The 25,941-nt window shown below is 50.9% G+C and overlaps 1 protein-coding gene across 2 annotated transcripts; it reads right to left on the reverse strand.

The window, feature by feature from the left end:
* Positions 1 to 25,170, reverse strand: SLC37A2 (solute carrier family 37 member 2). Of its 2 annotated transcripts, XM_053595457.1 has the most exons (19): positions 24,827 to 25,170; positions 10,009 to 10,090; positions 9,493 to 9,586; positions 9,283 to 9,361; positions 8,685 to 8,820; positions 8,198 to 8,274; positions 7,163 to 7,329; positions 6,542 to 6,579; positions 6,133 to 6,285; positions 5,729 to 5,819; positions 4,782 to 4,844; positions 4,382 to 4,467; positions 3,866 to 3,914; positions 3,653 to 3,726; positions 3,320 to 3,398; positions 3,099 to 3,196; positions 2,817 to 2,881; positions 2,558 to 2,614; positions 1 to 1,064 (listed from the first exon to the last, which is right to left on the reverse strand). In XM_053595457.1, the coding sequence occupies exons 1-18, from the start codon at positions 24,883 to 24,885 to the stop codon at positions 2,584 to 2,586; spliced, it is 1,521 nt and encodes a 506-aa protein (XP_053451432.1). In that variant the 5' UTR covers positions 24,886 to 25,170; the 3' UTR covers positions 1 to 1,064; positions 2,558 to 2,583. The 2 variants fall into 2 exon arrangements, with proteins under 2 accessions (XP_053451432.1, XP_053451433.1); XM_053595458.1 differs by lacking the exon at positions 2,558 to 2,614.
* Positions 25,171 to 25,941: the final 771 nt, after the last annotated feature.

The following is a 25,941-nucleotide window of genomic DNA, read 5'->3' on the forward strand; positions in this document are numbered from 1 at the left end:
TGGGAAAAGGCAATCTGTATTGGTGCCAAAGGGCAGCTTTAGGGTCAGACGGAGATGCCAGTCTGCAAGGTTTGGGGTGGAAGGAGGACGTGTCAGGAACACTGGGTAGAAGGGGGCTGCACGTGGCGCCGAGAACTCTTCAGTCAGCAGCTGCCCGAACAAACCCATCACCCTGGCACCAAGGCCAGTGGGCTTTTGTGTCCATCGTCTACTTCATCCCTAGAGTAGAGCTGCTGTGCCACAGGCATTTCCCTCTCCAAACACTCACCACACACACGGGCCTTTGCACTCACACCCAGTCCCTCTACTCTCCCTCTCCCTCTCCCCACAGCACTTGGCCCTGATGTCCTCTTCCACTGAGGACACTGGGGACGGGGACTGGAGTGAGGCCAGGGCGGCACTCCACTCTCAGGGCCAGCATGTGCCCAAGACTGAGCGTCCCTTGAGCTCTGTGCCAAGGCAGCTTCCTTGTCTCAGCCTAGTCCTGGCCCAGAAAGGACAGCCATGGTGCTCGGCACAGAGCGGGCAATGGAGTTAGCCACAGGATCAAGTGGAGGGGAGAAGAGGGTCCAACTTAGGGAAATACACAGAGAACAAGAAGACTAATTCTTGGACAAAGACAGGCTGAGCACCTTTGAAATGGTGCACACCTATAGGTAGAGGCTGATTAGAGATTAACATTTACCATGAGAAGGAGAGATGTACATTTTCCAGGCCTTGGCCCTGTTAGAGCTTCTGTCTTGGAATCTCAACAAGCAACAGTCTGAGTTTAACTTATCTTCCCTTATTGATACAGAGACACCACTCAGCTCTGGTCCCCTCCATTCTGCTTGCAGCTTCCAGAACTCAGGCTCTTGAGTCTTTCATTTCCTCCTGCTTAGCAGTCCCCTTCCCATGGACAATCTCCTGTACCCTCAGCAGCCCTCTGGTTGGGCTGGGCTGGCTTTGCCTTCCCCATCTGTGGAAGTTTCCATTGTCTTATCTTGCCCAAGGGAAGCATGTTGGGGACCCAGCCAGGACCCTTCATGCTTCTCTTCCAGTGGGAGCCTCATATTTCTTTATACCTGCATGAAGAGGAGAGAGGTGATGGAAGAGAAAGTGAGACACAGCTTAATAAGCTCCTGCCAGGTGGGAGAGGAAAGGCAGGTTCTTAGAGTCCCTTAATAATTGCCTTTCATCACTGCTTTGTATGGCAGCTTTCTATGCCTCTTGGGTGGGGCACAGGAAGCAAGAATGATATTTACAACCTTAAACCAGTTATGCAGCATTTGACAGCTTTACAAAACAACATGGCAGACCCTACCCCATTTCATCTTGGCCTCAGATCAACCCTATTGGGTATTTAGGAACAAGCACCCCCATTCATACATAGAGGTGTGGAGGTTCAGAGAACCTGAGGCAGGACTGTCCAGAGATTCTGGATTCATAGCTCAGTGCTCTCTCTGCTCTAATAAAGCACCAACATCTGCCACCACCAGCACCACTACCACACACACACAGGCCTTCTACAGAGAAGGGCCAGCTTGGGCAGTGGTGGTGCAGAGAAAAGCTAACTACCCCCACAGGCCTGGGTCAGTGTCAGGCTGTGTTGGGACGAGCTGAGGCCTTGGGCATATTTCCTGAATTCCATACTCTCTCCTATAATTGAGAGATTGCTGAGACAGAAGCTATGATAATATATCTAAAGCTGGACAAAATTGCAGACACAGAGTAGTTGCTCATTAAATATTCCTTTTTTACCCTCTGCTGCTTTCCTTCCCCTTCCTGCCTCCCTTCAAGCCTGGCCCCAAGGGGCTCAGGTGCTGGGAGCTCCAGGGCAGGGCAGGGCAGGACAGGTACTACTCAGAATGCTTCCAGCTTCCAGCAGGTCTTCCTGCTCTCCAGTTTTCTCCCTGGATGAAGTCTCCCTTAAGGGTAAGTCCTTTGTCAGTAAGAGCTGGTTACCATGACCCCTGGGGGGCTGGGGGTCCTGCTCACATTTGCCATCTAGCCCAGGTGCACCAGCAACTCATTAGCTGGAGGCTCCTGTTCAGAATGGCCAAGGGAAGGGTCACCAGGCCACCAGACCACTAGCACGTGGTCTTGGCACAGCCTCTGGCCAGCCCCTGCCTCAGTCACTAACCTTTCCCTGCCACCTTCACACCCACCACCACCAGACAACAGGCAGAGAGCACACCAGGCCAGCCACCAACACCTGATTTGAATTTTCTTTGAGAGGCTTTGATTGGTAGCTGCTTGTTTCTGCATACCCCAGGCAGAAGGGCCAGATGGCCTTGCTTTCTGAACACAGGAGGCACGTGCAACTCAGTCTCAGTTGAGAGGGAGAATGATTTCCCCATCTCTGCCTCCTGTCCTAGGGGTATGCCAGCCTCCGTGGCAGCTCAGACCCCATGGGAAGCGCTTCCTGAGCCCCATGCTTTGCTTGGATTGAGAGTCTTCAGAACAGGCTTCCAAGAAAAAGGAGAAAGTTGGAAGATATCACAGTGGAGGAGAGAGGATTTGCATGCAGCCCACAGTCTAAGAGCACTTTAGCCACAGAGTTGAAGCAAATACTCACAAAAGTCATGGGACTTGAGGAAAATACTATCGCGGGTGGGTTAGGACCAGATTAGAGCTATGGAGACACATGGGGACAACAGAGACAGGTTAGCAGGGATGGGGCGTGGTGGGGGTTGACTGGCACATCCAGGGGCTGGCTCAGCACTCCCCAGGTTTGGGCTGGACACGCTCTGACTGAGTTTGAGAAAACTGGAGCACGGATTCCCCCAAGATGAGAGGCTGGCAGAGGGGCAGCTTCAGCTCCCTGGAGGACTCACCCTCTGTTCCTGCTCAGGGATGCCTTCCAGGTCAGGACCTCTTTGTACACCAACCGGCAGAGGAACTGTGGGAAGCCGAAGGCCCAGAGGGGAGGCAGGGCACCATTAGCACTGAGCACTTGGTTCCCAGTGTTAAGGGTCACCCATGGGAGGGAGAGTGGCTCTCATCAAGGGCAGCCCTTATTACTGTCCCGGAACCCCCAATGGCCAGTGCTTTGAACTTCCAGTCTGGGGGGATAGAGCATCCCCCAATACCCATCTGTGTGCCCCCAGAACTCTTACCAGGCAGGCCAGGATGTCGGCAGAGATGAGCATGTAGAAGACGTTGTTCCAGCCCGTGGGAGAAATGAGCCCAGCCAGCAGAGGCCCCAGAGCAGCACCTGTGTGGGGCCCAAGGTTGTGAAGAGGGGGTCCCATACCGCTCCTGCTCCCCTGGGGGCAGTGTAGTGGCATGGCAGGAGGCTGCCCACAACAAGGCTCAGCTGCTGGGGCTAGTCACATACCTATGGAACCAGTGCCGTCAATGATGGCTGTGACAGTGGACAGGGCCTTGGCATTGCCTTGCAGACTCTTGTGAGTACCCTGGGGAGAGACAGCAGAGGGGAGTTCCAGCTGTGTGGCAGCACTCAGCCAGTGAACGAGACAGGAAAAGAGCTGACTCGGGGAATGTGGTGCCTGGGGTGTGGGCTTGAGAGGGAAGAGGGGCCCATGGGAGGTTCTGAGGAATTTTGAGGGTCTTGCCTATGCAGAGCAGGAACGAGGGAATGGACCCAGAGACAGTGGCCTTGACCCAGCCCTCAGAGTGCTCCCTGGCACCTGGGAGGTGCCCAGCTTACCAGGTCAGCGGAGACAGCAGTGGTGATGAGTGCGTAAGGGCCATTGACCAGGGCCCCGCAGATGATCAGCATCACTGGGACAGCAGCAGAGACAAACCCATCAGAGAGGAGGGCTGCCATGTCCCGACCCCAGGGCAGGAGCACCCCAGGCCTCTGGCCTTCCCAGCCCCCTGCACTGCTGGCCCCTTATGGAGGACCTGTGACTCTTCTCACCTATGGAGCTGGTGACCCCGTTCTGGCCGATGTAGTTGTACAGGAACATCTGAGAGAGGAGAGGGAGAGGTACAGTCACAGCCAGGCTTGGCTCTGCTAGACTGGAGCCCCGAAGATTGGATCTGTCCCCTGCCCTGGAGACCCAGAGGTCACCTTAGTCCTTTCTCCTCACACAGCCAGACTTCTCTGGTCTTTAAATGTCCCAGGGATGGAAGGTACAAAACGGGGTAATCTGCTGTTTCCAGTTCCCGGTCTTCTCTCACATTTACTCTTCACCTCCTCTCCTTTCCTGGGTCAAGAGGTTTAGCCACTGGTCTCCCTCTTCTCTACCAAGGGCAGCTAGTCACTATCCCATTTCCAAATCCTCAATCTGCATCTCCTCCCAAGGTGACTGCTCCTCTGCTGACCTGGCTTCTCCTCCCACAACTGTGTGCGGAAAGGCACACATGGGCACACGGGCAGAGGCCCGCACAGGCCCTGCTCACACACGCACTTTGCCCGTGAGGTTATACGCACCATGGGGGCAGCCAAGATCAGCATGATGCAGCATGTGGTGGCCCTGCCGTTGGTGTGGTCAGATATGACCCCTGCCACGATACCGCCTGGAACACACACCCACCCACTCATACGTTGCCACCCACACAAGGCCCTGCCAGCCCCTCACCTGCGCCCAGCTCTACATCATCAGCCCACCCTGCCCTGGCATCAAGAACCTGGTCGCTGCAGGAGGACAAAGCACAAGGGCCATCCTCCTGCTCCAGAAGGGCAGCAGCAGAAATGAGAATAAACCCAGGAGGCAGTCTGTTTTCTAGTGCCACCTGCTCAGGTTGCCCCACAATAGGCCTGTCCCTTCTTTCTGCTCCACACAAGAGAAAAGGGGAAGGCAGCCTACTGGCAAAGCAGGGCAAGGCCTCACCTATGATGCCACCAACGTCAAAGAGCGTAGATAGGTCTCCAGCCTCCTTGGCACTAAAGTGAGCTGTGGAACACAAAGAGTTGAGGTCAGACCCTGCCTGCAGAACCTCTGCCGAGCACTGACCAGGCTCAGAACCTCCTCTCCTAAGGAAGGAGCCGAAATCCACAGAGCAGTGACCAGCCAGGGTCCTAGAGCCAGTGAGTTGCATTTTGGAAATGACACCCTTCTGGTCCCCTGAAGGGTGATCTTGCCCTCTCAGAGCAGCCTCTCGCCTGCAAGCCCTGGGACCTGGCCCCTGCAAACCCTGCCTTACCACTACCTTTCCCCTGGAGCACCATGGCCCTCCCTGAACCCTCAGCCTAGCCCTTTCCTAGTTCCAGCCCTGCCCAGCCTCAAGCTGGACTAGAAGCTGCTCACATCTACCTGTGCTCATAAACACAGCCAGGAAGGAAACCTGCAGGGAAATGGGGACCTTGAGTCACAGGTCCTGGCTCCAGGGTTAGAAAAAGGAATGTCCAGAAGCTCGAATTGTAGCCTAATTGAAGCCTCCAGATTGCTTCCTACTCTGAAGTCAACATCAAGGCCACAGAGCAGAGTCAAGCATCCAGGAAACTGCCCTAGCACTCCTCCACTGTCACAGAGGGAGGTCCCCAGGTAGAGCTGCAGCTCAAGCCCTGGTGGTGACTAATTCCTACAGTATGCCTTGCTTGGAGGTTCCTGGAGGCTGGGGGGGGGTGGTGGTGGTGGTGAGGCAGGCTGCCTAGTCCTCAGTTCAGGTCCAAGGCAGGGAAGGTGGTTGGGGTTGGGGTCTAGGGTGCTGTGTACAGGGTAACCCTACCTATATACTGGCATCACTTTTGTCACCATGACAAAACATGCCTCCTCCCCTACAAGAGACGGACTTGGCCTCCTCAAGACCCCTTCCCCACCCTTTCCCTTGCACTCACCCACATTGAAGATGTACAGAGGTAGCCAGTAGAGGAAGGTGTAACTGACCAGCTTGGCAAAGAGCAGACACAAAGAGAACTCGATCACACCCTGGGGAGTGGGACAGAGGACATGATGGAAAGGGAGCCACAGAGCCTTGGTCCAGTGGTGGTCCCAAGGGCTGGCTCATTACACCACCCAGAACTTTCCCTCACCTGCCACACCAAGCAGCCTCAATAGCTACCCAAGCATGTGGCTGATGCTCAAGGTTGTTTTGAGACGAATCTTTCTGAGCCAGCCACCCACCTTACACATCTATAAAGAAATTCTGGAAACTGTAGATCACCCAAGCATTCCATCTCCTGATATCCAAAAGGGAAGTCTAGAAAGCCCTTCCTGTCCCTTCTTTCCACACACTTCTCACCGGGATCCGGAGTGCCCCAAGAAAGCTGATGGCAGAAGGCTCCTCACAGGGTTCCTTGGAACATCTGGCTGCAGTGTTAAGGCCACTCTCCCTGTTAGAGTAGAGGCCATTCCCAGGGTCCTCAAGGTTATCCTGGTCCTCGTCTGGCCCACCCTGAGCAGAGGAGAGGAGCCTTTGCTGGGCATGTCCGTGCACCCCCTCCCACGGGCTGCAGGGATAGCCCAGGGACAGACGTGGGGTTCCCAGGCTGGAGAGGCACACGTCTCTCTCCTGGGCCCTACTGACCTGCCAGGCCCATCAGGTTGTGCAGGACCAACCTAAGGCCTGACCTTGGGCCTATGAAGTCACTGTGGCCAGGGCTGCAGCCTGCATGGGGGAAGAGGGCAGGGGGAAGGCTGCTCCCACTCACATGGTGCTGGGGAGGGTTGCAGTCCACATCTTCAGGGTCTGGAAAAAGAAACCTTCTAAGAAGCTTCCCAACAGGGTAGGCCCTAACCTTGCACTGGAGCTGACCTGTCCTGGAAGCCAGCCCCACCTCCTGTCCCTAAGATGGCCAGTGTAGGTCACTGCAGGAGGGAGCAGGAACGGGGCTCAGGAGACCAGGTGTCTGAGGCTGGCTGTCCTAACAACCAGTGGTGTCACCATTGCCTCTGGGACTTAAGTGCTCTTATTTTTTATTTTATTTTATTTTCAGGAGTGGTTATAATGCCTGGGCTAGCTAACAAGACTGTACCGAATATAAGACATGGTTACGATAAGAATGTCCTAGAATTTCACCTTCCACTTTCACACCTCAGTTTCAACTACTGCTTGCCGAGCACCCTTGTGGGGCCAGGCATTTAAAGTCTGGTGTCTCACTTAAACCTGCAAAAATCATCCAGCGAAGTAGGTACTATTATTGTTATTTTACAAACAAGAAAACCCAGGTTCTGAGAGGTTGTTTGTCCAAAGTCACACAGCGGTTCCCCCCTCTGTGGCTAGCAAGCTTTCCAGCAAATCCAGCTGCTTCTCCCAGAAATGAAGCACTCACATTCAATGAGGAAGAGGAAGGTGATCACGCCGACGGCGGCAGTGATGACGCCAGGCACGATGAATGACAGACCCCACTGGTCATTCACCCAGATGCCGGCAATCAGGGAGCCCAGGATGTTGCCCACAGATGTGTGGGAATTCCACACGCCCATGATGAGGCCTCGTCTGGAGGGGACAGTTGGGAGGGGTAGAAAAAGTGAAAAGAGAGGCGCACTGCCGCAACTGCATGAGGGGGTCACCCACCTAGCTGCCTGGGCAAGTACTGATGGGAGCTGAGGCCACCAAGAGGGTGTTGGCCTCACAGTGTCACTCTAAAGCAGAATCCTCAGTAGGGTTGATTTCTGACCCCCCTGGGGGACATCTGGGAGTGGCTAGAGATGGTCACAACTCAGGGTGTCCTCCAGTTGGCAGATGCCAAGTATTCCACTGAACACCCTGCAATGCCTACGACAGCTCCCATGCCAGGGTCTGACAGCCCTGGGGGGCAACAGTGCCAAGGGCGAGGAATCCTGCTCTAAAACAATTTTTTGTGGCACACAACCCAGTTCAAGGAGAACAGTTTTACAGGCTTCTTTTTGTCTTCATTCAAAATGGAAATTCATCTATTATGAGAAAAAAGTATAGCTAAAGTTGCCTGTTTCATGAATTAAAGCAAGCGTCCTCAAACTTTTTAAACAGGGGGCCAATTCACTGTCCCTCAGTGTGTTGGAGGGCCGGACTATAGTTTAAAAAAAAAAACAAAAACTATGAACAAATTCCTATGCACACCTCACATATCTTATTTTGAAGTAAAAAAACAAAACGGGAACAAATACAATCACACCGCCTCATGGGGCCCGTGGGTTAAAGTCTTGTCCATGGGAAAGTCAGCCCTGCCCTGTAGCTACTGAAACGCCGCTTGTATCTCAGTGTGTGAACATCAGGCACACAGAGGCTGGGTTCACCTCTTCCCGCCTGTAATGATGTTAGAGGCCACAGGCGACATGGGATCCCAACCCTCCTGATCCTTCCCACTCCTCCCTGGGCCACTCACTTTCCCTTCCCGAACCAGTTGCCGACACAAGTCACCACGGAGGGCCAGCCTGTGGTCTGGACGAGTCCGTTGCAGATCTGTGGGGAGCAGAGCAGTGAGAACAGGCCTGGGCTGTGCCACCAGCTCCGCACTCCCACAGCTCTGGGCCAAGGGCCTACCCCACCCCATACCGCAAACATTGCCGTCCCTCACGCACCCCAACATCACGGGCTGGCTTCTCCTGTAACTCAAGACCGTTCAGGCAGAGGCCAAGCCCCAAGTGCATGGGAAGTGACCTCAGCCCAGAACTCAAGGCGGTGTCACGGAGCAAATGAAGGTGCACAGGATTGGGAGGCATGACCCCGGGGAGTGTGATAGAGGAGGGCTGGACAGGGGACAGGAGGCCAGTCTCAAACTGCTATGGCCTGGGGGCAGCAGGGAGGACTAGCGGTCTCCAGGGTCCTTTCTGAGACGAATAGAGGCCTGAGTGGGAGACGGAGACTCATACCTGAATGAGCACAAAGTACCAGAGCATGTGGATGTTCCAGAAATATCCCAAGCCAAAGAGGGAGGTGAAGAGGCCGCTGAGCAGCATTCCTGCTGAGAGGTAATAGCGGAGGGGGAGCCGCTCCCCAAACATCCCACTGCAGAGGAGAGGTGGGTTTGTGGTCAGGCCCCTCCCTGTCCGCTCCTCGACGCTCTACCACCCTGTTCTCCCAGCAGGCTGTGAGCTCTGTCAGCCATGCGTCAAGATGGCCTCTGTGCCCCGCCAGCGTGCTCTGGACCTGCTTCCCCACGGCAGTGCTGCTCATTTTCCTTCCCCAGGGTTGGCACACCTGGATTCACTCGCCTCTCGGAGCAGTCTCTTGCCCCACTTTCATGGTTTCACCAACTACCCATGGGCTAACCAAGAGCTCAACCACAGAGCTCCAGACCCGATCTGTCTCCCAGAGTTTCAGGATCATATCCACATGCCTCTAGACACCTTTACTCAAGATCCCCAAAGCAGAGGAGAGGTTGGTGGGACTGCCCCAGGTGTGTCAAGGGGAGGCAGCAGCTCTGAGCTGTCCTACCTGCACGGTCACAGGCTGGGCCTTTCTCATTACCTGATGAACATGCCAATGGCGTAGGCCACCAGGAAGGCGTTGTCCACGCCCCCCAATAACTCCTTGTAGTTGTCCTTGTCTGAAAGCAGATGGGAAAGACAAAACTGGCTGCCCGTCTGCCCTCACAAGAGGCCCACTCTGGCTCTGGCTAACCCTTCCTTGAGGAGGAGGGAATGGAGAGTTGGGAAGAGAGACCTGCCCTGTTCTTACCAAATGGGGCCCAGCTGCACCACGTGGTGTCATTGAGACTGTGGCTGTCATTGATGGGTTTGATCAGCTCCGTGCAGTTCTGGTGCAGCCGGCTCTGGTGGGGCAATGGGATGACAGGTCAGAGGTCATGTCATCGTTTCAGAGCCCACTTGCCCCAGAGAGGAATAGGCAACCTCCTGCCCCAAGCACACCAGTGCCTCCCACCAGATCCCATGCTGCCCTCCGCTGGCACCTCCTTCTGTAGGAGCTGACTATGGGAAAATTGGCCACACCAGGCCCACGAGGATCCTTGCTCTCCTATTCCAACTGCACCCACCAACTATGGTTGACTTGTGAATAATCTCAAAAGGAGCACCTGAGGAAAAAAGCTACTAAAAGTGGGAGCCCTGCCGAGTGAAGAGCAGACTGGGTGACTGTGGTAAGGGACTAGGAAGGATGCTCTGGACTAAGGTCCAGACCCCTCTGTGGAAGGGCCCTGCGTCTGCTGTACTCTTCCTGTCGCTGGCCCAGCCTCACCTTGACCACACTGATGGGCTTCCTGGACATGTGGTAACAGGTATAGATGAGGAAGGTCAGCAGCAGGATGAAGCCTCGGAACCTGCAAGAGGAGACGGTATCAGCGCTAGCAGGAAGTTGGCCTGGCTGCAGCTCTGGGCCAGGATGCCAGCTGGGCCGTCTGGCAGCCGGACGGCTTCAGCATCACCAACCTTTTCCTGAAGGCTCCCTTTCATGCACAAGTTCCTCAGGGTAGAGGTTAAAGGGAGGCTAGGAACAGGGCCAAGGTGCTCAGGGCAGCCTCTGACGGAGCCAGCGCAGCACTAGCGTGGGTGGTACCCACAGTCCTCCTGCGCCCAGCCTGCCAGTGCCTCTGCTTTTCTCTGGCCTCACCAACGTAAGGGTGCCTCTGGGTATGTGTATGTGGCAGAAGTGAGGGCAGGGATTTGAAGGGTTTTAAAATGTCAGAAGTAATGGGGTGGGAGGGAGGTTGAAGTGGGAGACGGGTTTGTCTTTAAGTGAGGTCGACACACCTTTTAAGCTTAGAACACAGCAGAGACAGGCCTGCCTCAGCCCAGACTGCAGGAAGGAGGCAGCAGTGGGGCAGCTGGTGACAGAGCCCAAGTCTCTCTCCCAGCCCAGTCTGTCCATTCCACTGGACAGAAAGCTCATTCTTTCCATCTGTGGCTCACATGCCACATGCACCTTCTTCCACCTCTCCAGCTCATCCCATGCACTGGTCTGGGATGGAAAGAACACTCCAGAAGCACCACTGACAGTTTCCATTGTGCCCACTCCAGAGGCGAGGGAAGGACTGAGTCTTTGAGTCACTGTCTGCTTCCCCAGCAGGGCATCAGCTGAGACCAGTCAGCAGAAAGCACGTGGAAAATGGACGTCAGAATGCACCCCAGCCCAGGAGGAAGGGTCAGACATTAGGAAAGACCCAGATCCTCGGCTCATTAAAGATCTCATGGAGAAGAGTGGGAAGAACTTTCCATCCCTTGGCCCCATGAACTTGAGGTAGTATACTGGGTGCTTACTCTGCCCTCCTGAAGAATCTGCCTCCGAACCCCAAACTCACATCCCCCAAACAGGCCAGGACGCAATGCAGGCTACCACTTGCGAAACCCAGGGGTATTTCAATGAAGACTGAATTTAAGCTGCGCAACTAGGCCCCTTCCCATGCCTCCCCTGGACTGACCTTCCCACTCGGGGCCCCCACAGTTCGCTTTCTTGAGAGAATGAAATTGCACTTGCCCTGTCTATGACTTTGCCTAAACAATTTTCTGTGCCTTTCCATCCCATCAAAAATGAAGTTCCAACTGTGTAGTCTGGATTCCAGGCAGCTTTTCTAGCCACCAGTTTCCAAAGGTGTGTGGATCGCAGAGATCCTCCAAGGCCATGAGCGTACAGGGAAGCTGGGGTTACGCCAGGTGCCTTCCATGGTGACTGACACCAGCAAGCTTGGTGGCAGCAGTGTTTTCTAGGTTCCACCAATTGCCGTATGAATCATGACTACTTCTTCAGGGACTTCTAAACACTAAGGGAAATCCTCTGAGATAATCTGGAGACGGTTCCCAGCTGGCCTCTTCAACGAGCAATAGATGGAAGAAATCTGTAGCCTCCAGACAGCACCCACCTGGGCTCCTGCCAGGCACGCTGCCTGGTCTAGGGGGGAAGTGAGAGCTGTGAGTGATGCTTCTCACTGATTTCCCATGGAACAAGTTCCTAAGACTTTTCTGCCTCAAGTTTCCTCATCGGTTGCACAGAGATGATAGCACCAACCCCATCTATATCACTAGATGGGTGAACACAATATTACTCTCACTGGAGTCCCCAGGGCACTGGTAGTGCCACCAGCTCAGCTGAGCCTGCCTTGCCTGACCACATGGAGGTGCCAGGGCCCTTGCTGGGATGTTTGTTCATTGACCTTAGTGACAAGTCAGAAGTGACAAGTCTCTGGGTCTGAAAGATCCCCAAGAACCTGAGGCCCCACGGGAGCACCTGGCCATGACTGTTCCCTCAAGACAGGCCTGGCAGTAAGGCCCTTGCCAGCTCTGGAGCCCTAGTGCTGACTGGGAAACCAGGGTGCACCTCAGAACATATGCTGAGCCTTTCCAAGGCTGGGCAGAGACAATGGGGGCTCAAAGGGACAGCGTGGCTGCCAGCACCCTTTCTCTTTCCATGCCCTGACCCCTACCGCGATGCTACTTCCATCCAGGACCTCAGCTCCCCTCCCCTGTCTGTCTCCTGCCTGTGGTCCAGGTATTCTTCTGACCTGCTCCATATCCCTTTTGTCTGGAGTCCTGGCCCTCCCAACCCTTGGAGGAGGAGTTGGGCCAGAGGGCAAAGTCACGCCTATTTCTAACATCCTGGTTCTCTTTGGCAGAAACAAGACTGCTGTCCTGGCCACACTGTGCCCATCCTGTGCCAGGCACCATGCTAGGGACCCAGCAATAAGAAGAGAAACCAGATTGGTGGGATCACATCTACGGTGCATCTCACAAGGATACATGTGAAACTTAGTAAATGTAGAATATAAATGTCTTAACACAATAACTAAGAAAATGCCAGGAAGGCTATGTTAACCAGTGTGATGAAAATGTGTCAGACGGTCTATAAAACCAGTGTATGGTGCCCCATGATCGCATTAATGTACACAGCTATGATTTAAAAAATAAATAAATAAATAAAGCGAAAAAAAAAAAAGAAGAAGAAGAGAAACCATAGAGGGGTTGAGACCTTGAGTGCACAGGTCAGGGGAAAGAGACAGAACTGGTCTAACGGTGCTGTAGACAGACTGTGAGTGGCCCTGCGTGATGCGGGAGCACAGCAGAGGGAACCCAGCCCAGTGGGATGACAGAAGCATCGGGAACAGATTCCAAGAGGTGGCGCTTCAGCTGCCTCTTCAAAAACAAGTAGGAGATGAAACAATAAAAATCCTCCAAGAAAGCATAGGAAAAACACTGGAAGATATTGGCCTGGGGAAAGACTTCATGAAGAAGACTGCCATGGCAATTGCAACAACAACAAAAATAAACAAATGAGACTTCATTAAACTGAAAAGCTTCTGTACAGCTAAGGAGACAACAACCAAAACAAAGAGACAACCTACACAATGGGAAAGGATATTTGCATATTTTCAATCAGACAAAAGCTTGATAACTAGGATCTATAGAGAACTCAAATTAATCCACATGAAAAAAGCCAACAGTCCCATATATCAATGGGCAAGAGACATGAATAGAAACTTCTCTAAAAATGACAGACGAATGGCTAACAAACACATGAAAAAATGTTCATCATCTCTATATATTAGAGAAATGCAAATCAAAACAACCCTGAGATATCATCTAACCCCAGTGAGAATGGCCCACATCACAAAATCTCAAAACTGCAGATGCTGGCGTGGATGTGGAGAGAAGGGAACACTTCTACACTGCTGGTGGGACTGCAAACTAGTACAACCTTTCTGGAAGGAAGTATGGAGAAACCTCAAAGCACTCAACCTAGACCTCCCATTTGATCCTGCAATCCTATTACAGGGCATCTACCCAGAAGGAAAAAGATCCTTTTATCATAAGGACACTTGTACTAGACTGTTTATTGCAGCTCAATTTATAATCGCCAAAATGTGGAAACAGCCTAAATGCCCACCAACCCAGGAATGGATTAACAAGCTGTGGTATATGTATACCATGGAATACTATTCAGCTATTAAAAAAAATGGAGACTTTACATCCTTCGTATTAACCTGGATGGAAGTGGAAGACATTATTCTTAGTAAAGCATCACAAGAATGGAGAAGCATGAATCCTATGTACTCAATCTTGATATGAGGACAATTAATGACAATTAAGGTTATGGGGGGGGACAGAAAGAGGGAAGGAGGGAGGGGGGTGGGGCCTTGGTGTGTGTCACACTTTATGGGGGCAAGACATGATTGCAAGAGGGACTTTGCCTAACAATTGCAATCAGTGTAACCTGGCTTATTGTACCCTCAATGAATCCCCAACAATAAAAAAAAAAAAAAGAAAGAAAAAAAAAAAACAAAACAAGTAGGAGGTGGCCAGGCCAAGGAGGGCTGGGGCAGGGAGGATAAGTCAGGAAGAGGAAGCAGTGTGTGCAAAAGCACCGAGGCATGAAATAACACTACCTGTTTGGGGAACTCTGTGTCATCCAGAATACCTGAAGGTGGACAGAGCCAAGCGTGGAAGGGGGCCTGAATGTCCATGAAGGGGGCCATGTGTCCATGAAGGAGGCAGGCCCAGGCCACCGAGAGCCCTTGGGGCCAAGCCATGCAGGGCAGGCTTTCTCTTGAGGGTGATGGGAAGCCAGTGAGGGGGCTGGGATTTCCTAGGCCAGGGTACTTTGGACACCATCCAGGCCAAGCCAGATAAAATCCCAGGGCTCTCCCCTGTGGATTTTGGCAGAAGCCCCAACAGGCTCCCTCACTGAAGAGCAGGGCTAGTTCCCTGTTCCCTGATGGGCCTTTTCCATCCTGCCAGCTACTCCCTAGAACATGGCAGCATCCCCAGGGACCCTACATGGTGTAATGCAAGGAGCTGATGTCTAGAAGAGAAAAGAGCAGGGACTTAGGATTCAGGCAGAAGCTGGTCTCATTCCTTAAATCTGTTTGCTTATCTGAAAAGGTGAGAGTTGGGCAGTGCCTGTGGCTCAAAGGGGTAAGGCACCTGCCCCATATGCCGGAGGTAGTGGATTCAAACCCAGCCCCAGTGGCTCAGTGAGTAGGGCGCCAGCCCCATATATCGAGGGTGGCGGGTTCAAACCCAGCCCCGGCTGAACTGCAACCAAAAAATAGCCAGGCATTGTGGCGGGTGCCTGTAGTCCCAGCTGCTCGGGAGGCTGAGGCAGGAGAATTGTGGAAGCCCAAGAGCTAGAGGTTGCTGTGAGTCCTGTGACATCATGGCACTCTACCAAAGGCGGTAAAGTGAGACTCTGTCTCTACAAAACAAAAACAAAAACAAACAAACAAAAAAAAAACAAAAAAAAGTGAGAGTTTATCACCTTTCTGTAGACGTGTTAGTGAGCTGATGTATATAATAGTTTTTCAATTCCCGCCATTCCAGTGGGCACTTAAAAATGACAGCAGTATGTTTCTGATTTTCAGATGAGAAAGAACTGGAGGGGCTGAGTCAGCTCTGTTAAAGTGGGGTCAAGGGCTGGCACCAAACCACTCTGGTTGGTGCGGGTTCCAGGTAGATTCACCCGGAAGGTAGAGATTTGGATACCAGCATGGACCCCTCCTCCCCAGATCCCACGAGGCTGCTGGAGCCCTCCCCTTTCCTGGAGTGGGTTTGAGTGCCTTTAGGTAGGAGTTGCTGGGGCCTTCCCACCTGGTCCTTAGGAGAGACAGGGAGATCTCCGCCACATCCTGAGATTCCAGACCTGCCATCCTCCAGGGGCTGGCCTGAATTCCCCCCAAGCTCTGATCCCCAAGATTGCAGGCCGGTCATGACTCCTGGGGGGAGGGGGGTCTCAATTGTGCTGTGTGATGCTTGGTGCTGGGACTTCCTGCTTGGACTCCGGGACATGCAGAGATAAACTCTGGGTCCTGCCCTAGCTGGGCGCAGTGAGATTGGAGCCAGACCTCCTCCTCCTTTCCATCCACTCTGTCAGATGTTCTGAGAAAAAGGCCAAGGGGCCATTGTTCAAAGGGTCCTGGGGACATGGGTCCAATTAAGGGCTAGCTAGGCTGAGGCCAGGCTGCCAGGTCACACTAACCCACCAAGGTGGCTGACACGTCCCTGTCCCACGTAGAACCCGTAGGTTTCACTTCCTCACAAATCAAGAGGTCTCAGAAGGGGAGCAGGGGACAAACTATGCAAACTTTGGCCTTGCCTTGCTAGCCCCAGGGTGGCTATGAGGGGAGGGATGGGATCCCAGGGCTGGGCTGGGCTGAGCCAGCAGGCAAGGACCAAAGGCCACGGAGGCAAGGCCCCCAGACCATTCCAGGTGGAACTGGCTGCCCCATGACCCTCTAAGTCTTTGTTAGCAAAAATGGCATTACTTAGAGCTCTCCTCCGCCGCCTCAGCCCCTTACTGGTTACTGAATAACAAAGTCAGTTAGAAGTGGTCTTGCTATCTCTTAAAGGTTAGCTGACTAACTTATGCTTTCGAAGGAGCTTGATAATAGCATTATCGATCTCTTGTTAAGACTTTGCACTAGAAATGCTTCTGGAGTAAGAACAAGGAACAGTATGTCCCAAAGCAGCAACTGTCTAAAAACAACCTCCAAAGGACCTATCACCACCACCACAACAAAACATCTGAGAAGAAATGGCACAGCAGAGGGACATGACCTTAGGAGACAGTAGAAACAAGCCCCCTAGTCATCCCTCCTTTCCCCCATGGCCACCTAGTCATTCAGGTTGGCTGTGGCTGCAGGTGACCTTGGCACTTGCCCTGAGGAAATGGACTCAGTGGCCTGTTCTTTGACTTATCTGTTCTGAGACTCAGCAGATCTGAGGATAGAGGGCTAGGCACAGTAAGAACCACGCTAGGCTGATGGTAACAGTCCCCGCCCCCTGCCAAGTCCTCCACTGCCAATGGGAGAAATCATGATGGGGAAAGTCTGGCGAGGAACAGATCCATAGCAGAAGAGCCTGAACCAGGTGTCGGCGCTCGTGATGGCACAAGGACAGGCCCCACGTAGGAGGGCTCTGAGGACGACAGGCACAGAGCTCTCCCAGGGTGAGAGCCAGCCCAAGGAACCCTCTTTTGTTGGCCTTCCTCTAGCTGGGACTCCAAGCGTGACCCCAAGGTTCTTCCCAGAGAAGGGAACCATTGGCTGATAGCCATAAGGAACTTAGAACTTTCCAGACAGCTTGGTGGCTAAGATGATGATCTTTTTTTAGGAAAGAGCAAAGTATGGTATAGGTTGTTTTGCTTTGAGAAGCAAGCTGAGTAGGGGAACACTGAATGCTGAGACAAAATGAATGAAAAAGCACGGCTTTCAGCTCAGAATGAAGTTTTGTTTGGGCAACTGGAATAAGTGAGGAAGAGTGTGAGAGTCCGTAGGTTTACAAGAGATGGCCGACTGGTACTAAGTGGCCACTCTTTTCAAAGAAAGGTTGTGTAAATAGCACAGAGCTGTGGTCCTGGCCAGGGGGTAAGATGATGGCCTTCCTCTCAGCACTCCTCACCCTTACCCACTCCTTCTCTGAAGCAGGAAGGAGCCAGGTGAGGATCCTGGATGAGCCAGAGGCCAAAAGGAGAGCAATGACACACACACCCCCACTCGTACACACACGCCAACTCAGCAGTCCAATAAGGGGGAGTCCTGGGCTTCAGGGATCCTGCCACTGGGTCTTTTCTCAATTCTGTTGTTACTCTGTCAACTGTGACCTCAGCACTCAGGTGGTACAGCTGGGCTGGAAAAAAGAAGGCCTTGACCAGCTATACAGATGATTTCAAAATGCTTGCTACCAACCTTGGCCTCCTGGGCCTGAGTCACAGCCCCACCCAAAGCTAGTGAGGCATAGGCGGTCGGCTCTGTAAGGAGGGAAAGAGGAAACAGCAGGGAGGAAGAGGAAGGCCAGAGCTGGGGGAGGAACTGGCAGTCACAGGGGGTGGGGGAAGGGACCACCACTCCACAGGGTCACATGAAGAATGGGCCTGATGCAGCCTGATCTTCCCCTCAGAGCAGCCTCTTCCCCTCACAGCTCACTTTAAGCAGCTTATCCTCTGCCCTTAGCAGTCACGTCTTTGCAGCCATCAGGAAAATACGACAAGAGAAAGCTCTGGAGGCAGCATCCCGGGCCCTCATCTGACTAAGGCCGCCAGGAATTGGGAAAGGATGTCAGACTCAGGGAGGCTGAGTCTCAGTTTCGCTTCTGCCTCTGACTGTAACCACAAGCAAGTTGTTTAACTTCAATAAGACATTAAACTTGACCTCTTTGCCTTTTCTTTGTCGTGACCATGGGGGCCCTTCACTGTCTATAGTGAATGCATCTTGCTCTGTGAGCCTAGACGTAGCTCTTACTCTGTAAACCAACTTTTCTTTTTCTCAGTAAAACTTCCTTTACTTGAAATAAAAAAGACAATGAGCTCCTGCTACACAGATTGTTATAAGGTTTAAATGAGATACGATGGACGCGAAAGTCTCTGGCACTCAGCAAGTTTTCTCCAGGTGAGCATCTGAAGGCCGTTCTCCTGCGTCTCCCTAAGGGTGGGCGGCAGGGCAGAACCATCTGTCCTCGCCGCAGCTCAGCCCCGGCCTTTTCCAGCTCACAGGGCCAGATCAGGTGTGAGGAAAACAGCGTCGTGGGAGTTCAGGACTCCCGCTCTTCCTGCCTGTCCAATCCACCCATTCCTGCTCATCCAGCTGCCTTGTCACTGCCTCTCTCCTCCCACAGGCTGCTCTTCTCCCCATCCTGAGCTGTCTCCCTCACCCGGCCCTGGGAGATGGGCCCAGACCCAGAGGCACCAGCCAGTCATCTCTCATGCTGCCAGCTGCCCCCAGACACACCCATGCCAATGCTGGCCCAGAAGGCGGCTCAGAAACACCACAGAAAAGTCATTCATGCCCCCTGACAGGGTACAGGAAGAATAGTTAACAGCGCCTCAGTCTCTGACTCTTTTCCTTTCTGAGACAGTCATACTCTGTCCCCTTGGGTAGAGTGCCATGGTGTCCTCATGTTCACAACAACCTCCAACTCCTGGGTTCAAGGGATCCTCCTGCCTCAGCCCCCAAGTAGCTGGACTATAGGTGCCCACCCCAATGCCTGGCTAATCTTTCTATTTTTAGTAGAGATGGGGTCTCCCTCTGGCTCCGTCTGGTCTGGAACTCCTGAGCTCATGTGACCCCCCCAACCTCGGCCTCCCAGAGGGCTGGGATGACAGGCCCGAGCCTCAGTCTCTGACTCTTGTTTGGTCATGGCTGCCTCTGCATTGCCCCATTTTATAGAGGAGCAGTCCAAGGCCTGGGCCAACCTACCTTTAGCTTCCTACCCTGTCTTCTTCACTTCTGCTTAAATGCCCTCCTTGAGGCCATGTGAAAGAAATTAAATGTGACAGAGAGTTCATTTCTAATTTCCAGGCTTTAAGTCTTTATTTGTGTTTCCCTCCACCCCAGTCCTACTTTGCTTAGCACAGGAAAGGGTTGGGTTAACACTGCTCTGTAATAATATCATCCCTAATGGGAGCCACTGTGTATTACATGCTTCCTGTATGCCAAGTAATTTCCACATGTAATCTCTGATATTTTAAGGGTCAGACCTGCTCAGCAAAGCAGCTCTCTTCAAAATCACCTCTGCCGACCTACTTCCCCAGGGAGTCCTCTGAATGGCACAGTGCGTGTGAAACATCACTCTTTGGCACAGTGAAGGGCTTCCCAAATTGCTGACTTGTGTGTACACACTCCCTCTCTGACCCTGTCAAACCTCATCTTCATTGTGTTTGCAGGCCTCCGAGTTCAGCATAACAAGGTGGAACTACAGTCATGTTCAGTGTTAGACAGGAATGCAAACCTATATTCATCAGTAGGAAAGAAAAGGACACATACTGAACACCCACCATCAGCCACAAGGAGTCACGGGTGTTCACATAGATCATCATCACATTGATGCTCAGGAACCCCCCTGACTTTGACCCATGAGGAAACTGGGGCTTGGTGAAGTTAACTATTCAAGGCCCACAGTGGTGAAAGGACTTTCAATGAAATCTGTCTTAATGGCAGAAACGCTGGAAAACCTGGTTGGTAAATTCACACTTTGAGAAGCGTGCCAGGGATTGTGGCTGGAGAAAACTGTGTTACGTGGCCTCTTGAACTTTTCTAAAACACTGGTGTGTGACAGACCCTTCCCGCTCCCCATTTTCTCTGAACTATCAGTTACTTTGGTTAAAGGATATAATTAATATACACCAAGGAGACTTTTCAAGGAACAATAGTGGCAGAGAGGTATAACTTTTAAGCACAAAGTGATAAGCATGTTTTTGTTTATTAAGCGGAAAAAAGAGAGTTTCATCCTAAATGAAATGACTGGTGAAATGAAAAAGAGGACAGTGATAGACAAAACCTACCTGACGCATTTGTAAAAGATTTGTGGAAAGGGAATTGGATTTGCTTGGATCATAGTATATGCACATAAAGAGTGTAAAAATAAGCCATTAAGTGTTAACATTTTCCCAAAGCTGGCTCAGTTTAGGTGAGGTACTTCATATTATTTTTTTAAAAGAGAGCACCTCGAAAATCATGAAGATTTCTTCTTTAAAAAAGAGGCATTAGAAATAATTTTGGTGTATTTGGTATTTGATATGTTATTATTGATCAATTGCACGAGAACTGTCAAATCAGCAGAGATAGACTTCTCTAGGTTAAATTTATATAGGCAAATGTCATTCTTTATATAATATAAATATTTCAGAAATTACTGTCCGAGAAGTTGCACAGATTTCTCAGGGCCTTTTCTGGCCATGACATGTTTTATTTTGCAGCATCCTGCTAGTGATTCGCCTGGTGACAAGAGTATAGTGTTAGCAGTCATTATTTCAGTGGTGATTTAAAACGTTACGGGGCTGCTACTTCTGAAATTTAAATCTACCATCTTTCAGGCCTTTGGTTTTCAAGGACTAATTCCAGACTTACTGAATCTCTTTAGTTGATATTCTTGGTATACTGTATGTGTTATGTAAATTGTGTCTTAGGGTTTTTAATGTGCTATATCTCCCCGCTTAGAGACAGCTCCCCACAGTGAGCCCCGTAAGGTTGCTCATACCTGTAATCCTAGCACTCTGGGAGGCCAAGGTGGGTGGATTGCTTGAGCTCAGGAGTTCAAGAGTGAGACCTGGTCTCTACTAAAAATAGAAAAATTAGCCAGACATGATGGTGCATGCCTGTAGTCCCAGCTACTCAGGAGGCTTGAGCAGGAGGATTGCTTGAGCTCAGGAGTTCAAGACCAGCCTGACTGAGCAACAGCAAGACCCCATCTCTACTAAATAGAAAAAACTAGCCAGGCATGATGGTGCATGCCTCTAGTCCCACTGGGGAGGCTAAGGCAAGAAGAGCATGTGGGCCCAAGAGTTTGAGGTTGATGTAAGTTATGATGACGCCATGGTACTCTACTCCGGGTGACAGAGTGAGACTCTGTCTAAAAAAAAAAAAACCAAACTTTTTTCCTTCTGTAAAAATTATCTTCATCCACTTTTATAAATTCACATAATGTTCACTATCTTCTTTGAAATTAGCCTTATTATGTTTTTAGACATTGCCTAGAATTATTTTTAGAATGGTTTCTTTTTGATTTGTATAACACAGGAGCAACCAAATTTCCTTATCAGCTGCGTTATTCTTGTCATGAATTCTCATCAAATTGTTTACTTTTGGAAATTATCAGAAATAAGTTAATCAGCACTTTTTAAGTATCTGTCACCACAGATAGTTTTAATTTTACTCTATTGCTTCCTACAATAAGTTATAGAATAAAATTTTATTTTGTATTTTTTTTGCAGCTTTTGGCCAGGGCCGGGTTTGAACCCGCCAACTCTGGTATATGGGGCCAGTGCCCTAACCCTTTGAGCCATAGGCGCCACCCGTTATTTTGTATTTTTTTAGAGATAGGGTCTCACTATGCTGCCCAGTGCAGTGGTTATTATTCACAGGTGTGATCACAGCATAACACACTATAGTTCTGAACTCCCAGGCTCAAGCAATCCTCCTGCCTCGGACTCCCAACTAGGTGGAGCTACAGGTGCTCCACTGGACCTGACACGCCAGAGTTTTAATCTTTAACAACCAAGAACTGTCTCAGAAAGACACTGTACTGATCTGTTCTATAGCGGATTGCAGTCACTCTTGGGTACAGCTTTCTCATGGCACCACTTAGACACTTTAAACACTTGCTAGCAGTCTGAGTTAGGAGTTCCAGAACTCTTTAGTCAAGAAGCAGATGGGTTTTTGAGATTGTTAACCCAAGAGTCAGAGGAACAGAACTAATCCCATAGGACTGAATGAACTGATAAAGGATGACTGCCCTTTAAAATATTCTTGATGTTTTTGTAGTGCAGTATTTTCTGGATATATAAGGAAGAATTTTCCCTTTCTTCTCAGGCTATATTAAGACATAACAATTTGTAGACTCTGCTTTTGTAAACTGAAATGCAATGTTTATAAATACTTAATTCTCCCTATATGACTTCTCACAATTCAGAAACTTATTGAGCCTCTTGCTTTACATGACAATATGGTTATCTGTATAGGTTCAATAAGAATTTGTCCTCTTTTTTACTATGACATAATTACAAAAATTAAGTTACATAACTGAGGCCTTTCCTGGAATGTTGTTTTTGATAAGAATGCCCATTTAGGGCGGTGCCTGTAGCTCAGTGAGTAGGGCACCGGCCCCATATATGGAAGGTGGCAGGTTCAAACCTGGCCCCAGCCAAACTGCCAGAAAAAAATACAGCCAGGCATTGTGGTGGGCTCCTGTAGTCCCAGCTACTTGGGAGGCCGAAGCAAGAGAATCACCTAAGCCCAAGAGCTGGAGGTTGCTGTGAGCAGTGTGATGCCAGGGCACTCTACCGAGGGCAATAAACTGAGCCTCTGTCTCTTAAAAAAAAAAAAAAAATGCCCATTTAATCAGATGTATCTTGCCCCTTTTAAGGAACTTTATGGAATTCATTGTATGGAGCCAATACTAACAGAACCCTCCCAAGAGGACTGGCCTAGTGGGTTATCAGTTTTATGGGCAAAAAGGAAGGTAACTCCCTGGCTGGGCCAGAAAACTTCGGATATTTGAGACCTCGAGAAGAGAGGAATTTGCCCATAATTTATAGGTACACCAGGTAATACCTGAGAGAGAGACAGATTCTCGACTTGGCTTCCTAATCTCAGGACAATAAATAACCTGAGATAAAAATAACTTATGAATAAATACAACTACTTAATAACCTTAAATAGTTAAAGGCTTTTAAAAATCTAAGATTCCCTAAGAAAATTTCCAGCAAAACAAACTTAATAAGGCCTATAAGGTAAACTAACACCTTGGTGTACCTATGTAAACAATCAGATCACATCTAATGAGACTAGCTTTATTTTGTGATCGAGAATAATCTTCCTAGGAGACTATTTATTTATTAAAAGGATTTGGGCTGCAAAATTTGGATTTAGTCAAAAGGCTGCACTCAAGGACCCAGGAAGCCACATGTGACCCCAAAGCTACAGCCAGGTTATCATATTCTAGCCTTTTATTCACTTTGATCTACTTTATAATTCTTCAAGGTGGTAGGTAGCTTATGAGTCACGGAAAATATGTCTATGAAGAGAGTTTCAGTAGTCTTCTCTCCTAACCTGTGGAAAAACCAGTTTGACCTCAATATTCCTAATCTATAAATGAGTATGTTCTTTAGATCCTCTTTTTATTTCATTTTTTCCTTCATAATCCTATTTATTTTCTTTCTGCACTTACCAATACTATTCTTTAAAGAAGTATCATAGGCTTCACCAAACCACTCAAAGTGGCTGTGGCATAAAATGTTAGGAAACCCTGCCGTGCAAAATGTGCAGGGGCGCTGGGGAGATTTTCTTTCTTAAGTTGTAGTGAAATATATATACCATACGTTGTACCAAAGAATACGGTTTGGTGGTATTGAAGGTATTCACGCTGTGGTGCAGCCATTTCCACCATCCAATTCCAGAATTGCTTTCAACTCCTCATTTCCCTCCTCTGGATTCTCTTTTGAATTGATTAGAACGTCTGGTTCCCTCATGATGAGTAAAATAAAATCTTTAACACATATTCATTTTTATATCCTTAATGAGAGTCCTGATTTTAATCTTTTTCTGAAAAAATATTTTTTAACAGTCCCCAAATAAAAAAAAAAGACAGGTAAGTGGATTGACATGAGTAAAGAAGGCTGTGAGAACTGTCACCTGCTGGCAAGTGCCTAGAGCAGGACAGAGAGCGCTGCGGACAAAAGACTTTCTGTTTCAACCAGGACAATTTGGTCACCCTAAAAGGGGTGACCTAAAGGGGACTCCTCCTTCTTACTAATTTACTTTGGAAATTTAGGTCCAGTACTGCTACATCATCTATTTTCAATAGAAGATAGGCATCTATGTTTGTTAAAATTTATAATTTGTAAATGATGGTAGCTAATACAGTATTTTTAAAGTGAGCAAACAAACAAACAAAACCTGCTCCCACATTTGAATGCCTCTGACCGAGTCAGCTGAAACATCCCCACCCGATGTGGTGCGGCCTCCTGTGGGGGGGGGAGGAGGACGGTGGAAACCAGCTGCCCACAGTTGGGGAGATGTGGAGCAGCTGCAGCTCTGCTTTCCGAGAGGCAGGCCCTTTCCAGGGGTGTCTCTCAGGGCCCGGAACCCCTCAAGGCAAGCTCCCAGGACCACTGACTTCTGACCTTGATGTTAGAAAGGGCACTCATGACCCTGATGGCCACCTTTTATCCTGCCCCACCCCGTCCCCCTCGCCCCCCCGCTTCTGTTCCCCAGCCCCCAAGTCCAGGTCCCCCAGGTACTCAATGCTAGGAAAGCGAAGTGCTTTTAAGGCACCCGGGGTGTGTGTGTGTGTGGAGTGGGGAGATTGGCAAACAGGAAATGATGGAGACCCTTCCAGGCAGCCCATTCTTCAGCAGTGTCACAGAGCCAGCGTCACAAACTCTGGGGGTACCGCGGAGTCAGAAAGGGATATCTGTGAATCTTCCAGGCTGGCGCCGCTGAAGGAGCCCGGGACTAGATCCTGCCAAACCCTCGGAGCGACGCTGGGGCCAACCCAGTATGTCTCCCGAGGCTACCCCGGCGGTCCTGGCCAGCCGGAGCTGCTCGGCTGGCGCGCCTCCCTCCCCCAGTCCGGCTCACCAGCTGTCCCGGGAGAAGGTGCGGAGGAACCAGACACCCGGTGCCAGGGAAGACCGCATCCTGCCCGACCGGTACCCGAAGCTGAGTCGACGGAGGAGGGCACAGAGCTGGACGCGTGTTCCTGACCGGCTGTCAGCGGGTTTTAAATGCCCCGCCGGCTGGCCCGCCCTGGCCCCGCGGCCTCAGCATGGCAGCCTCCGCCCAGTTGCACCTGACCGCCCTCAGGGTCCGGCCCAGCGCAAACCGGCTGGCCATCCCCAGCCCCGTTCTCTAGCACCTGAGTTTTTGCGCTTTGCCTCCCCAGCCAGCAATCAAGTTTCTGGGGCTCCTCTTTCTACCCTGCACTCTCTGCCTCACGGCCCTGGGAGGAAATGAAAGTAGCTATCCCAGACATTGTCCGTTCTGTGTGACGTTCGCCCCTGCACACAGCTGTCCCCACAGTGCTTCCTATCCTGAGGAACAGGGGCCCCTGACACAGAACTGGGACACTGAGGCGCAAATGCTAGAGCCCCAGTGGTCGCCCACCTCACACTGATCTGAGTGCGTTCTCCATTGGGGGGCAGGCGGCTTTTCAGGGAGGGAGGGACCATATTTAGCCCCAAACACACCTCCCAACCTCAGGCTAGGGTTTCCCGCTGCTCAGGGATGAGCCAGCCAGACCCCACTATTCCCCTTCTCCTTTCTGGAGGTGAGCAGCCAGGCGGCAGGAAAGGCCAGAAGGAGTTACTACTTAGGGACCTCCCTGCCTCTAGATAGTCGAAGATTTCAGGGCCTATTTTCACATACAAGGAGATACTGTGAGATCCTGGTGTATGAACCCAAGGGTAAAACTATTGGGGGATGGAAAAGGAAGTATTTGCCTGGAGAAAAAAGTTACTAAAAGAACATAAAATGTGTCTGTGCAAATGGGGTTCAGCCCCGACTCCACCCTGCCCCTCACTCCTAGGAGTGCCTACGCTCTAGGAGCAAGGTCAGGGATGTGGTGTGCCAACTCCACCAAACGTGTTAGGAACCAGAATAATGGGCTTGGCTGCTACTAGCCCTGTAGTCAAGCTAAAAAGAGGGTAAGCAGAGTTGTAAACCCTCTGGTAATCCCAGGCAGTCAGGGGCATAGG

Source organism: Nycticebus coucang, chromosome 6 (genome assembly GCF_027406575.1).
Source record: "Nycticebus coucang isolate mNycCou1 chromosome 6, mNycCou1.pri, whole genome shotgun sequence".
Taxonomy (NCBI): domain Eukaryota; kingdom Metazoa; phylum Chordata; class Mammalia; order Primates; family Lorisidae; genus Nycticebus; species Nycticebus coucang.